The sequence below is a fragment of the Phocoena phocoena genome, chromosome 7, assembly GCF_963924675.1.
Source record: "Phocoena phocoena chromosome 7, mPhoPho1.1, whole genome shotgun sequence".
Lineage (NCBI taxonomy): Eukaryota > Metazoa > Chordata > Mammalia > Artiodactyla > Phocoenidae > Phocoena > Phocoena phocoena.
This window is the reverse complement of record NC_089225.1, coordinates 20308405-20324640: the sequence shown is the minus strand read 5'-3', so window position 1 is coordinate 20324640 and position 16236 is coordinate 20308405. Positions and strand designations below refer to the sequence as shown.

General features: G+C 44.4%; 1 protein-coding gene across 1 annotated transcript in view; it reads right to left on the bottom strand.

Moving 5' to 3' along the window:
• The window catches only part of MGAT5 (alpha-1,6-mannosylglycoprotein 6-beta-N-acetylglucosaminyltransferase), a 224544-nt gene that overhangs the window by 24692 nt on the left and 183616 nt on the right, over positions 1–16236 (bottom strand). The window contains exons 12-13 of the mRNA XM_065880603.1: positions 11764–11910; positions 2512–2628 (exon numbers count right to left, since the gene is read on the bottom strand). Of these exons, the coding sequence (XP_065736675.1) occupies positions 2512–2628; positions 11764–11910 (264 nt within the window). The remainder of the gene's footprint in view (positions 1–2511; positions 2629–11763; positions 11911–16236) is intronic.

Genomic DNA, 16236 nt, shown 5'->3' with positions numbered 1-16236 from the left:
GAGATCAAAGTGTTGCAGCTGCAACCCAAGGAATACCTGGGGCCACCAGAAGGTGGAAGAGGTGAGGAAGGACGCTCCATGAGAGGCGTCAGAGGGAGCATGGCCCTGCCGACATCTTAATTTCAGATGCCGACATCTTAATTTTAATTGCAGCCTCCAGAACTGTAAGAGAATAAATTTCTGTTGTTTCAACCACCACTTTGTGGTTCTTTGTTATGGCAGCTTTAGAAGCTAATACCCTAGAGGACTCTGAGACTGAAGAAAGAAGAGCCTTCAATCTCTGCAAGAAGGATCCTCTGGTGAGAAACTGCAGACATGCAGCAGGTACTTGAGGTGGCCAGCAATACCACACCCACTCGGCACTTCATCTCTTGGCTTGGCCACCAGAGGTCTGGGGGACTTCTGCCCTAAACTCGAGACTGGGATGAGATCGTACACGTCACTGATGGGAAGCTCTGAGCAGCTACCTCAAAGCTCAATAACTAGACCTGCTCTAAAGGGACATGGGTGACACGCTGGAGTACTCCTGTTCCCCAGGAGATGTGCTCAGTAAGCTGAAACTGGCAGTTGGGAGGGCCCCACTTTATTCCCCAAAGGGGAAAGGCGGCCCTTTACATGGGCCAACTGGCAACTCCTCCTCGGATACACGCCTTTCTAGCCTCTCCCCCTTGATTCTCACTGTTCCTCTAACTCATGTCTTTCTGGGCTCACTTCTCCGTTTAACTTCGCAGATTCCTACTCATGCTCTGAGACTTAACTCAATGCTGCATTCTCCAGATGTCCTTATAAGCAGCAGAGAAGACAGAAATAGAAGAGAAACTTACGGTTACCAGGGGGGAAAGGAGCGGGGAGGGATAAATTAAGACTTTGGGATGAGCAGATACAAACTACCGTGTATAAAGCAGATAAACAACAAGGTCCTACTGTATAGCACAGGGAACTATATTCAATATCCTGTAATTAAACCATAATGGAAAAGAATATGAAAAAGAATATATATATATTCATATATACACACACACATATATATACATATCGGAATCATTTTTGTTGTACACACACACAATGGAATAATACTCAGCCATAAAAAATGAAATAATACCATTTGCAGCTACACGGATGGACCTACAGATTATCATACTAAGTGAAGCAAGTCAAACACATGTATGATATCACTTATTTGTGGAATCTAAAATACAACACAAATGAACTTATCTACGAAACAGAAACAGACTCACAGATATAGAGGACAGATTTGTGGTTGCCAAGGGGGTGAGGGGGCAGGAGAGGGTTGGATTGGGAGTTCGGGATTAGCAGATGCAAGCTATTATCTATAGGATGGATAAACAACTAGGTCCTACTGTATAGTACAGGGAACTACATTCAATATCCTGTAATAAACCATAATGGAAAAAGAATATGTAAAAGAATGTATATACATGTATAACGGAATCACTTTGCTGTACACTGGAAACTAACACAACACTGTAAATCAACTATACGTCAGTAAAAAAGAATGTTACATTATTATATATGCAATACTGACTTAATACTCCTGACTAGACATTTATTATGAGATCAACACTGCACTTAAGCACTTTATATTCATTATCTCATTGGATCCTCTCAAGTACCTGTAAAGTAGGTGAAATTAGCCTACATCAGGGATGAGGAAACTGAGTCTCAGAGGTTAAGTAACTGCCCGAGGGGACACTGCTGGACCCCAACCCAAGCTGTCTGATTCTAGCCTGTCCTTATAACCACACCTATACTGCTTCTCTTAAAAAATTATAACAGAGTAATCGCTGCTCTGATAGGAGGAGGACAGAGGGCAGGGTTTACTGGTAAAATCCAAGGCAGTCCCGGGTTTGGGAGAGAGGATAACTTGACCCATCCCCTACAGGGTGGTAAGTTTCCTACAGGCAGGGAGCCAGCCTCGTTTATGCTTATGGAAGTGAGTGTCCCTGAGAGTGGTTCAGAGGGCGCTCTGCATACAGTAGGTACTTAATACATGTCTGCTGATTGTTCTGGAGAGTCCAGAGATGTTAGTTACTTATACAAAATTTTATAAGATGTTTAGGTAGAAAAGCCAAATAAACAGATGCTATAAAAAACATTTTCCAGTATTTCCTTAATTAGTCCTTTTCCTTCTCACTTTTTTTTTTTTTTTTTTGCAGGGGAGCAGGTCTATCTTTTCTGATCTTTGGGAGAGCTACATAATGAGGTCACTGACACAAGTAGAATTCAAGTTTCTACTGCTGTGTCTGGGACCCAGGAGCCATGTCGAAAGGGTCTGTAGAATCCATGCACGCATCTGGACATCAGCTCTAATTCCACTTCACAGAACATCCACAAAAATCCCCAGGCCAGTCCTACAGCTGGGCCATTTTCTAAATTTCAGAGTCAAGCTGACATGGAACCATTCTAATTACTTGAACGAAGGGCCTGTGATGCTTTCCACATGATCCCGTTCACATCACAAATGGGGGAAAATGGAATAAAAGAAATAACCTTCTGACTTAAAATTGCTTTCACGGCGTCCTCCACCCCCTCCTGATTATCGAGGTCAACAGTCCAGACGTGTGGCTGGCCGATGAACACTTCGGCATAAGGATGCTGGGAGGTCAGCTGGAAAAGAGAAAACAGAACACCTCAGTCTCACAAACACTGGCTTTTTTCATTTCTCAACCTTCTGTGCTAGGTGAAGCGTTATGCTTTTTATGGTTCCGAGTTGTACTTGTGTAGGTAATGTCATTTTTTGTTTCGGACCCTTGACGATCGAAACCTCCTAAGCACTCCGTAAGCAGGTAACAATAAAAGAGGGAGGATTCCACAGCTTGCTTTCTTTCTTTTTTGCTTTGACCAGCAGGACATCTACTGTCAGGACCATCTGGAGAAGCAGGCACAGCCCTGACGGGTTCAGGTAAGGACACCGAGGCTGTCAAGTGTGCCCGGCTGGCAACAGTGGCAGTGCCCATGGGTGCCCATCAGGCTCATGTGGGATGTTTTAAAAGACACACGGCCAGGCTACGCTGTCTTAGACCCTTGGAGCTGGGATCTTGGGCACTTTGGAAGGGTTCCTGGGAGTCTAGGGGTCCCAGGAGGGCATGGCCCTGTGTGAGACCACGGCATCCACAGGGCAGGTCCGGGGATGGCTCCTCACCTTGAGTACCACTTTGAAAAAAGAGTTAGAATGTCATAACCAGGTGACATGGAGGCTGTTACAGATGGCTTCAACCCCCCAAATCACACCAAGAAATAATGAATATTTACCCTCAGTCATATCCCAGCCCTGAAAATCACCTAGATCAAACTAGCATCTGTTATAAAATACTGGTTAGGATAGACAGGTAAGTATAAGGAAATTACAATAAAGTTCTCATAGGCTTTAAAGTCATCGAAGGACACGTAATGGCACATATGAAAGGTGACAGAAAGGGAAATAATGCTACCAGAAAAAGAGAGAATTTTGGAATAATAATTAGCATAACACTGGAGCCTTAAGAATCATAAAGACAATGTGTGATCAGAAAAGCAAGGAAAAGTAGCTTTTGTTTTAAAGGAGGTTTTATTTTAAAAACAAAGGGTGGCCAAAGAAACCCACAGGAATATTGGCAATTCTTAGTTCTTGAAGAATCCGTTTTTTAAAGATAGCTAAATTTACCCCTCAAACTTGTTCCCACCTTTATTCTTGTATCCTTTTAAGGCTGTGGTATAAAGAAAGCATTCTGGTACACTTTCAGTTCTCAAAGTTGGCGGGTGCTGCCCCAACCCGTGGCTGAGGACCCGGGATGCCAGACGCCTTGAGATGTGTGTGACCGTCCTGCACAGGGCAGAACAGTCCACTCCCCACAGGCCTTCACATGCCCCGCCAAGCTCTCAGGTGGGTTCACAGAATCTGCCTCTTTGGCACAGTCTGAAAATACATTGAGTTTTCCAGGAACATAACTGCCATGTAAATCAAGGGACATTTTATTGGGAATTTCACCAATAAGCCGTTATCATTGCAGAAAAATCATGGCAGCAAAGTCAATGCCACGCAGAGGATCTGGGTCTCCAGTACAACATACCCAAACCAGTCTGTATTTGAAACTGTCACAGTAATGCCAATGGAGTATATCTGTGTGTCTACATGTAGGCACCTTTTTATTTAGCTTCTTTCTTTAATGTCAATTATAAGTAAAAAGGGCTGACCAGATTCAGCTCAATGTTTTCTTCTTTTTTTTTTTTTTTTGAGGTACGTGGGCCTCTCACTGTTGTGGCCTCTCCCATTGCGGAGCACAGGCTCCGGACGCGCAGGCTCAGCGGCCATGGCTCACGGGCCCAGCCGCTCCGCAGCATGTGGGATCCTCCCGGACCGGGGCACGAACCCATGTCCCCTGCATCGGCAGGCGGACCCTCAACCACTGTGCCACCAGGGAAGCCCTATTCTTCTTAAATACAAACATATTCACTGTAAGGAGGAATGAGACACCATGATGCCTTCTAGTGTGGTTCATGGGTATGATACAGTATTTCTGGACTACATATACACAAAATATCTATTACCTTATAGCAAAGTATTTTCCTTTTACTTCTCTTTCATATTAGAGAATCATTCTTTGTGTGTGTGTGATAATCGCATTTCTCTTTGATTTTATTTAGATTAAACTTGCAATTGAATAGATTTTTTAAACATCTTTATTGGAGTATAATTGCTTTACAATGGTGTGTTAGCTTCTGCTGTATAACAGAGTGAATCAGTTATACATATACATATATCCCCATATCTCTTCCCTCTTGCGTCTCCCTCCCTCCCACCCTCCCTATCCCACCCCTCTAGGTGGTCACAGAGCACCGAGCTGATCTCCCTGTGCTATGCGGCTGCTTCCCACTAGCTATCTATTTTACATTTGGTAGTGCATATATGTCCATGCCATTCTCTCACTTTATCACAGCTTACCCTTCCCCCTCCCCAGGTCCTCAAGTCCATTCTCTAGTAGGTCTGTGTTTTTATTCCCGTCTTACCCCTAGGTTCTTCATGACCTTTTTTTTTTTCTTAGATTCCATATATATGTGTCAGCATACGGTATTTGTCTTTCTCTTTCTGACTTACTTCACTCTGTATGATGTTAGCAGGGTATATTTTTCATTTCAGGAGTGAAAAGTAGATGCTATAATACACTTAGAATAAAAGAAGGTTTTGGGTCTGGAAGGGTTGAGGCCAAGCTGGTTCTCTTTTTTTCCTTCAGATCCCAATATACTCAGAGGACTGGGTGATTCAGCTGGCACCTCTGCAGCTTGCTCTTGGCCACCGTTCTTCGTGTCTTACCACACCAATGGTGTGCATGCATTATTCAGGGGGGAAACCCAGAAGCTAAATTACTGGGCCTCCACTCTGAGCCTTCTCTGGCCCCCACCGTGGAAATCAGGCCATTCGGAGGTGCAGGTATCCTAGACTTTGCTCCTGCCTCTTCTGCCAGAGTCACGCCCCTCGCTAGCCTGCAGCTCCCCGTGCTTCTGACATATACCCTTTTTCTTTTGCTCAGCTGCGTGGTCAGGGATAGAAGAAGAGTGCCCGCAGGCTCCTGGAGCTGTGGGAGCATCCTTTTCTTTTCCTCAGCACGTATTTTAGATTGAGCACGCATCAGTGAGGCCCCCCGGGTGGGGCAGGCACTGGGCTCACCACCCGAGCAGACATTATTTATCAGGTTTCCTGTGCATTGATGCGGATTCTGAGGGTTAGAGGAGCTTACAACTCCCCAAGACCACATAGCTAGAAAGCAGCAGAGCAAATTCAAATCTAGATCCTTCAACAACTTTTTACCTTTTGACAAAAACGGAAGATGACAATTTTAAAGGATGCTCTTGAGTTCTTAAGACAATGACCAAAAGGAGCTCAATGGAAACACCAGCCTTTTCATCACTTGCTTAAAACCAGCTAACCTAAAACAAAATCCCAGGACTGAATGTATGTCTGCATTAGACCTTTCCTGAAGCTGAGTGAAGTGTCACACCATTTTCATTTTGTGGCCTGGAGAACAAACTAATTAATTCTTCCAACTGAATCAGGGTAAATGAAAGTTGCCATCAGTGTCACTATTTAGCAGTCTCTCTCCCCTCTGCCTTTTAAGGTCCCTGCTCATTTACAAGGTTGCTCTAAGCACTTGGAAAATACAAGATGCTGAGCCATTATCATTTCGTTCATTTACATTTATGGAGGATTACTTAATTTTATGAGTAAGGCGTTTTGTGATTATTCCCCCTCTGAATGTTCCATTCGTCCTTGTTAATTTATTGAGAACCGTATGATCTGAGCTATCGTATATCAATCAGTATATTTACTGGAGTGTAGTCTGTAAAAGTAATGAAAATCTTATTAAATATAAAACGTTATTTCAGAGCGGCTGTTAAATCTCCAAGAAGAACACAAGTTCTCTTTATGGAAAAGGAAACCCTGGAGTCAGAGAATTTCTAATGGTTTACAAAATGTCGGAATAATGATTAAGAACCGGGCTTCCCTGGTGGTGCAGTGGTTGAGAGTCCGCCTGCCGATGCAGGGGACACGGGTTCGTGCCCCGGTCCGGGAAGATCCCACATGCCGAGGAGCGGCTGGGCCCGTGAGCCATGGCCGCTGAGCCTGTGCTCCGTAATGGAAGAGGCCACAGCAGTGAGAGGCCCGTGTACCGCAAAAAAAAAAAAAAAAAAAAAAAAAAAAGAACCTACTGATATGTTTTCCAATATACAGAGAGAAATCCAAATTGTATTACATTAAAAGTGTAACTTGAACCAACCACATGATACTTAAGGCATATGGAACTTCTCTTGAGTGTGTACACTGTGGCTTTAAAATTGGGTCTAATGCAAAAATAAAAACAAAGCTTTTTGTTTTCTAAATACAAAGAAAAATTTAGACTTCTCTTCAAATGAAGGCAAAGAAGAGACATAGATGCAATTTATATGGACCCATTTACATGGGTGTATTGTTGCTCAGCTCAAAAGATTAGCAAGGGCACAAAAAGATAGCTACGTAATTATATACGCTTTGGTGAAAATTCTTCTATTTGCTGAGGAAAAAAAAAAAAGGATACTTCCTAGGGATTCTTGACCCTTAGAAATCTGTACAAGTGTTGATAGCTCTTTCCCAATTAAAAGCATCTTTGATCAGGGGGATTCTGTGAGCTGAAAGAGCACAGTGGGGTGGCCCACCTGCCCGTGAGGTCAGGTTCACTGGCTCCTCTCAAAGCTGTGTCATGTCAGTGGCTATCAGCCTGCTCTCTGCACCGTCTCCAGCAGAGAAGGAAATGGACATCAGATGGAACCTGCCCTCCTGCATAAAGTGACGTGACCTGCTTGGGGTTTCCCTCCAACGCATCAACATTCATGCTTCTCCAACTCAAAACCCGACTCTTCTTTTCCTCTAAAGCACAGCTCCCCCACTATCCCCTTCTAGCTAACCCAGCACATCCTCCACCGGGCACCACTCCAAGTTAACTTCCCCTGCTTAATGTACTCAGCTCTTTCCTTATGCATGCCCGTTGATTAGGCATCGCTTTTATCACACTTCCATATCAAAATCTGAGCTCCTGGGAAACAGGAAATGTGTCTTGATAAGTTCCCCCAATGCAGTGACTTAGTGCCACAGGCCCTGTGGGGATACAATGAACATCTGTCAGCTGACCTCTGCATCCCAGCCCTCCCACGGGAGCCCAGGACTGATGGAGTCACTTGTGGGAGGTCACTTGCTGAGCAGCTGTTGAAAGCCTCCCCCAGTGCCATTCTAACTGGAGTCTCATTCCAGCACTGGTGGGACCATCTGAAAGGACAGGAGGAACCAAATGCCTGGGCGGCAGCTCCAACACCTATTCCCTTTTGATGCCATGAAGAATGAAAACCCTCTATCACCTCAACAAAAAGCAAATTACTAAAGAATCACAACCGACAGCACGAACATACTTTTCGCAACAATTTCATACTGGCTGATCTGATCTACGTAACATTACATCATTCACTGGGAAAGGGTTAGATAGTGTTTAAGAGGGTCTTAAATTTTTCTCAGGAAAAAGTACTCAGTTGTAATACAGTGTTATCAAAATCTTCAGAATTATCAAAATTGAAATTATTATCTAATTCTAGTGATCAAGAAGGTACCAAGTCAGTCCAAAATACTTTTGATAAATCATTTCCCAAAGTCTTGTATATAGAAACTGCAGTAAGAAAACTGATGGGTTTCTTTGCTTTTCATGCATTAGTAAGTCAGACAGAGAAAGGCAAATACCATGTGATATCACTTACATGTGGAATCTAAAAAAATGATACAAATGAACTTATTTACAAGACAGAAAAAGACTCATAGACATAGAAAACAAACTTATGGTTACCGAAGGGGAAAGGGTGGGGTAGGCGGAGGGATAAATTAGGAATTTGGGAATAATGTATACATACTACTATATATAAAATGGATAAAAAAACAAGGACCTACTGTATAGCACAGGGAACTATACTCAGTATTTTGTAATAACCTATATGGGAAAAGAATCTGAAAAAGAAAAAATATATATATGAAACTGAATCACTTTGCTGTACACCTGAAAGTAATACAACATTGTAAATCAACTATACTTCAATAAAAAATCATTTTTAAAGAGCCCTTAGCACATAGTAAGTGCTCCAATAAATGTTAACTAAGATGGTTATTATCATGGGAAACCAGGAAAAAAAATCATGAGGGAAAAATCATCATTAGAATATCACTGTAACAATGGTTGCAAGAAAGATCCACTGATACACGGTAAAAATAAATGGGCAAAAGTTGGAGGAGAACGAGGGTATTTGCATGGTCTCAAAGTACTTCCCCCAATATAGAGAAAAACAGTAACTTTATGGTGGAGAAACCTGGCAAACACGACCTTAACCAAGTGATCAAGGTTACATCACCAAGTAATAAGACATTGGTATCACGCACCCCCTGACATGATACACTGAGGCCACACGACTTCTGGGGGATTCTTGCCGAAAATGTGTAACCTCAAACTCATCAGGAGAAAACACCAGTCAAATCCAAATGGAGGGACAGTGTACAGAACAACTGACTGGTGCTCTTTCAAAATGTCAAGCTCATGACTGACAGTAAAAGACTGAAGAATTGGCACAGATTGGAGGAGACTAAAGAGACATGACAGGTAAAGGCCATGTGGGAGCCTGGACCAGAAAAAGGATGTTAGTGGAAAAACTGGTGAAATCCAAATGAAGTCTGTAGTTTAGATAATATTACGGTACCAATATTAACTTCTTGGTTTTGACGATTACACTGTGGTTTTATAATATGTTACCATTAGCGGAAGCTGCATGAAGCATATAACCAAACTTTGCAATCTTTTTGCAGCTTTTCTTTAAGACTAATATTATTTCAAAATAAATAAAAAGCAAGTTCCAGCAATTCCACTCATAGGTATATATACCACAAAGAATTGAAAGCAAGACTCAAACACATACTTGTACACCCATGTTTGCAGCAGCAATTTTCGTAATAGACAAGAAATGGAAACAATCCAAGTGTTGATGAACAGAGGAACGGATAAACAAAATGTGGGCTATTCATACAATGAAATATTATTCAGCCTTAAAAAGGAAACATTCTGACACATGTGACAACATGAACGGACCTTGAAAACACGCTTAGTGAAATCATCTGGTCACGAACACTATACGATGACACTTACATTAGGCACCTAGAATAGGTAAATTTCTATAGACAGGAAGTAGAGTAGTGGTTACTCTTCTATTCAGGGCTGGAGCAGGGGAGAACGGAGAGTTACTGTTAACGTACAGAGCTTCTGTTTGGAACAATAAATCTATGAGTGGACAGTGGTGATGATTGCACAACATCGCGAATGTACTGAATGCCAGTGAACTGTACACTCAAAAAAGGGTGAAATCATCGTTTCTCACTGTGCGTAATGTATCACAAAAAAACATCGAAAATTACAAATAATTATCCAATTTAGGCAGATGCAGAACTTCAGAGATTTCCTACTTTCAAACGTAACACAGGAATGATTTATTAGCCCGCATTTCCTACCCAGAGCTCCGAAGTTTCAGAGTCAGTCGCACGCTAAAGCACAGATGCCTGCGTTGAGGCATTCTCACTGCTGGGGAGCATCCTTTCAAACCTTTGCAAAGAGTAAGTTCCTGGGTACCAGACTGAAGGTTCCTGATCTGTGTTCTGGTACCTGCCCCACAGCACAGGAAGTCCAAACACTGTGTGCATTAAGTGTTGCTGAGGAATGACCCCCCCGCCCCCCAAAATGAAGAACTCCAATTTACAATACCAGCAGAAGGAAAAAGCAAGCGTGCACGCACACACACACACACGCCTCGTTAACCTTTGTCAGAGGTTATCTGGGCCATACGTTCATCTTTTTCAGGATAATCTGTGGTCTTGCTGATCTTCTTCCATCTCCTTTGGCCCTTTTACCAGTGATGGGGTGGGTCAACGAAAAGAACTCTCAGAATGATCAACTCTATTAACTGGTAAGTTCTCTGACTGAAAGGTAAAGAATAATCACGGAAAATGTGTTTTATATACTATTTGGGGACGGGGGGAATGGGGTCAGGAGAACTGACCCAGAAAGGTTTAAAAGTAGCAGAGGTGGGCTTCCCTGGTGGCGCAGTGGTTGAGAGTCCACCTGCCGATGCAGAGGACGCGGGTTCGAGCCCTGGTCCGGGAAGATCCCACATGCCGCGGAGCGGCTGGGCCCGTGAGCCATGGCTGCTGAGCCTGCGCTCCGCAACGGGAGAGGCCACAACAGTGAGAGGCCCGCATACCGCAAAAAAAAAAAAAAAGTAGCAGAGGTGAAAAATGTACCCTTTAGAAACATGTCCCAGGAGGGCTGCCCAGCAGTGTCCTCCCCAGTAGACGGGCCCAAATGACAAGGGCACTGGGACAAATCGACACTTAGAGGCTTCCTCCTTGAAAGCAGCCTGGAGAGCCACTTACGAACTGTGCAGAAATAAATAAGAAATAATAAGAAATCAATCTTATGGGTTCTTGCACATACGTGTTTCTAACCAGATATAGAAACACCCAGCCTGGTCACTCACATGCTCTAAATGACTTTAGTTTATGGTCCCAAATAGAATCCAACTGTCTTCAATGGTGATTCATCACCCACTGTGGATTTTCAAGAGGACCTCCAAAGGCAATCCAAATAAGGCTTCTGCAAATGGTTCGAGCGATGGCAGGATTGCTTCTCAGGATGGCATCCTGCTGACAGTCGGCTAAAATACCAGGCATACTATTCAGTCACCCCGATATGTCTTTCTTCTCAAGGATGATGATTCTTCAAGGAAGGAGCCCACGGCCCACTTTTTATTCCCCAAAGCTCCTCACAGAGAGTAGGTTCTTTAAAAATACCTGGTAACCCCTTGATTTTCTTTTTATTCCATAAACTCTAATCATCCACAAAATCAGAGTTCAGCTAATTGGAAGACCGGCGATATCTGTTCAAATTAGGATGGAGATGGGGTAGGGCGAAAAGACCCTGTATTTTGTAGAATGGAAACAGATCGAAATCCTGGCTCTGCCACTACTTAGTGAGGGGATGTAATCAAGTCATCCATCTCTCTGAGTCCCTGCACACCCTCCCCCTTCCACCCAACTACGTGAAATGAAGTTGACAATACCTACCGTCCAAGGCTCTGAGGTTCAAATGGGCTCCTAGCACTCAATAGATAGCTACCATTCCTATGAGTGAAAGTAGAATGAGTTTTATAGATGCTTACCTCTCTCAGAGTTGGCTTGCCAATGAAAAAGTCTGTGTTTTTGCTGCTTTTGGGTGGGCTGAACTTGGGATTCAGAAAAGCACATCCATTTGCGATGGCCTCCAAGGGAGCCGGGCCTTCATAAGGGAACCCGAGTCCAACAAACAGCTGTAAGACAGAGAAGCACACCACATGTAAACACATCAATCAGACTGGCGTCCCGGGCTCATGGGGGTCTCTTCTGGGCTCCATTCCTGTGCTGATGCCTCTGAGACTCTGGAAACTTCCCAGGCCCTGGTTGGGGGTGGATAAATGAGAAACCAGCTTACCCTAGGACCTGAAAAACATGACCAGGGACCTTTAAGGGCCCAGGAAGCTGCTCAGGTCATTATGAATTTCCCTCCTTTGTAAAAAAGTAAAGCAGTAAGTGTCAGGGTGGGCAGCTGAGGGGGTTGGGGGGGTGGAGGTACTCACCGAATAAAAACAGCAACAAAACTCAAGACCCAACAATAATCTTTCTGTACCTTACCAGGAGACATGACTGCAAAAACACTTGCTTAACTAAACAGAAGGTTTCTTCATTGAACCAAAGGAACAACAGGCCCTTTCAGTGATGCTGGGCAGAGGGACAGGAAGGTCGCTCGGCGGTTGGATTACAGTTCACATGGAGCTCATTAAAGTGATGGTAGGTCAGCAAACATGGGTTTTCATAATGGGGTTTTCGCTGAGGGACACCAGCATCTTGGGTTTTATTTTCCCCTCCATGTGGGGAGAGGGTGTAGAGCTGTAACTGGGCAAGGCTTTCCCACCTCAGCAAGTAAAGCACGAGTTGTCCCCACGGCAGACAAGAGATGGCAGCAAAAACACATCTCAGAGTCCTCGCAAGGACCACGGCTGAGAGCCGCTGTGACCAAGGGGACTCCCTGCAGTTCAGTGGCACTGACTCCTGGGTCCAGAAATGAAACATCATCTCATAGAAAGGCATCCTTGCGTACCCTCCCCTCAGGGTATTTCACACCACTGGACGGCTGTGGGTCCTGATGGGCTTGGTCCAAGTCTAGGCTTGGTGACGTGTGAGGTCTCCCTCCCCACGTGAAGGAGCCTATGCTGAAATCTCTCCAGTCTCCCAGGCACATCAAGTGGCAAAGGATAACTGGGTCCCAGGGTGCCCTTTCCTTCTGCCATCACGTTGGGGAACATCCACACGGCCATGCCCCAAGGGTAAAGGATGCTGCTGAATTGGATACGGCTAGATGCTTGAGTCTCCTCTCCCGGGCCCTCTCCCCAGTAATCCTGTCTCTGCAGCTGCTTTAATTGAATGATGATTTGGAATACTTCTGCCTAGACAGCCCTGAGTCTAACCCCGGCAGCACTGGAAGATGTAACCCGTATGTGCTGGGCACTCAATTCCAGGGCTGAACACGCAGCGTGGCCCATGTTAGACATACTGGAGAGTCATGAAGCCCCCGCAGGGAATTTTCTGGGGCAAGAAACTAAAATCTCAGGTTTTCTGGAGAGATGCCCTATCCTATAACTGTACATTCTTCTGCACAGAACAGGGTACTTAACCTTTTTATTGTTTGGGAAGAATAACCTTTCATATCCTGTAAACCTTGAGCTGACCCTCAGGGGCGTCCACAGAGGAGGGAACTGTGGAAGAAAAGCTTTGAGAAGCCAGCTGAGCTCTCACTGCTGGCTGGGTCATTTCTCCTGGAGCAGAAGAACTGGAGACACAGGGGTGAGGGAAAATGTGGTAGCAGAAGAGCTTGGAAGCCGTCTTCCATGAGGGCATGAAGAAATAGTCCCAAGACATCCCAGCTTTGTTAAAATACAAAGAACCCAGGGTTACTATCCTTGAGGCTTTTGATCTCTGTGATCTGCCACCCCCAGCAGAATTGGGGGAGGAGGTGTCGGCTCTCCAGGGAAAAGAGGACCTCTGTCAGGCCGTGGCTGGGTTCAGGAAAGCACAGGACTTCCAGATCCTGGAAGAGGCAGACAGGGGTCTCCGTGGGTTTAACCAGGGGCCCACAGTGTTTTCTGACCTCTGATAACCAGGGCCTGTCATGAAGTGTTGATACCTTCATCAACACTAAATTACAAAGAATAACTTTGGAGGAAATGTAGGAAGCACAATGGTTGTCTATTTAAATAGAAAATCCTGGGAAAAAAATTTAATTAGCTCCTTCAGGCCCACCAATCTGAACCCATTAATTAAAAGGATTTGAGGCTGTTGCTTAATGGACTTGAATGTGACCCAGGTTTAATTATATGTGAATTAACGACTTGCACCACCTCTTCTGCCCTGCTGGCATCCGAATATCTCAGTACATATAAACACTTCGGGCTAACTCTCCAAAGCCTCACCATTTCAAAATGAAGCTAAAGCAAATGCCACACAATTTCTTGGCAATGAGTCTTCTCGTCACACTCATTAGGATCGCAGGAAATGCATTACTTGGAAACACCAAAATAACAGTTCTTTCTCACTGCTGTCAATAAGCCACCTTCCTTCTTGCTTCCTGTGTACTCACCACCTGTGACATTATAATGGAGCAGATGTATTAAGGTCGAATAGCACACTTGAGAGGTTTGAATGACAGCAGGACAGGCAGAGAGTTCATCACCACCAAAGGGTATTCCATGAACTTTTGAGTGCTCACGGCCTTGCCACACACTGGTACCTTAACCACACTAAATTGCTTTTCCCCTAATTCCCCACTCCCCCCATCATTCTGCTCGCTGACAGATTTCCTTAGCACGGGGGCAAGAGAGACACTGCAAGAATTCATTCAAGTGCAGAGGCTTAACTCCTCAGGAGGACACAGCATATTTTATCGGTACTTCATCTGGCTTGCAGAAGCCTAGAATGTAACGAGGATCTTCCAGACGACGGGACATCTCCACGGCTGCAGCTCTGACTCCCTCAACGAGCATTTCTAAATAGAGCTTTAAAGTACATGCTCTAAAATTTAACTTTTGAACTAACACTAAGGAAGAGAGAACAGATGAAGCTCCAGGATTGGGGAAGTCCCTACATGTCGACAAAGAGTTCATTAGTTAAACCACTCAGATTTTCACTCTGTGTGAAAGGAGAAGCGAAATTGTTTTAAACCCCTAAGCGGAGTAGTTCACAAAGAATCCTTTAGAGGTGGATAAAGGTAGTTCTGAGATCAGGACAATGTGGTGATTAAGAGCACAAGCTCTGGAGTCAGGCTGACCAGGTTTCCAACCCTGGTTTGGAAACCTGGTCATTTCCTAGCTCTGTAACTGTGGGAAATTATTATACGCTTCTCTCTATGGAGTATCTGAGGTCCACTGATAATGCATTCTCTCTAGCTATGGGCCTTAGTCAAGGTAACACAAGCTCTCTAAACCTGTCTTTTCATGTGTAAAGTGGTGAAAGTAATCGTGCTTTATTTCATGGGACTGCTCTGAGGATTCAAGGAGATGTTTCATGGAAAGGATGTATTCCAAGGTTTGGCACTTAGTAAATGTTCGCTAAACGCTAGTCCAAGTTCAAACCCAGGTTCAACTTTACATGCAGCACATACACGACCTTTTGTTGTCTAGCTGGAGTTTGCTGTGCAGGAGTTGTGGTTGTGGGGTTTTACAAGAGGTTCAGCACCTGCTTACGTGTATTTATGAGTTCTCTGTGTTTCATAAAGTACCTGGATTAAAAAACAGGGAGAGGCATCCATCAGAAGACAGAGAGGACATAGTTTACAGTGACTGCCTCAAGCAAAGGCCAGTCCCATGAGCCACATGCTATGGCTAAGCCTTACTTGTTTATTCTTCACGTAATGATTGGGAATCATTACATTTTTGATAACAGGTATCCCTTTTATATCTTTAAAAAGAATCCTACAAGGCTGCGTATGGAGAAAACCTATTTTCCTGATAGGTGATGCTTTTGTGTAGCCGGCAGGGTCCCCTCTCTGGACATCTGTCTTCCCTTTCGTACCCAACGCTGATGGAAGAGAAAACAGTGGCCAAAATCTCTCCCATATATGTTTGGCTACACCCACTCCTGGGCTCCGTAAGCCCCTAACCTACCCTACCTGAAGACTGTCTCCTAAAGGTCTAGAAGGGCAAAGGAGACAAAGACAATGATACTTGCCAAGCATGTTTAAGCACCCCAGGTTAGTCAGTATCGGCCACTAAATCGAAGGTCATTTCCTGGAGACCAGCTCACTGGGTAGACTCCCAGGCTATGTCCACTATGTAAGTGGCCTTCCAGAAACAAAACAAAAAACCCAACAACAACATCAAGATCACAAGTCCCTGCCCTTCGGTCACTTGGAAGCCCCAGCACAAAATCCAATGCATTGCAATTTGCATTGCGAAAGCATATTACCCTGGAGATGGAGAGGAAGAGAACATTCAGATACATGTACAGCTGCAGATGCCGACCATCTTCAGCTGTGCCAGCATGCAATGTCTGCTACGGAGAGGCAGCTCAGGTGCACCTCCCCGCAGGAGCTGTCCCGGACCACC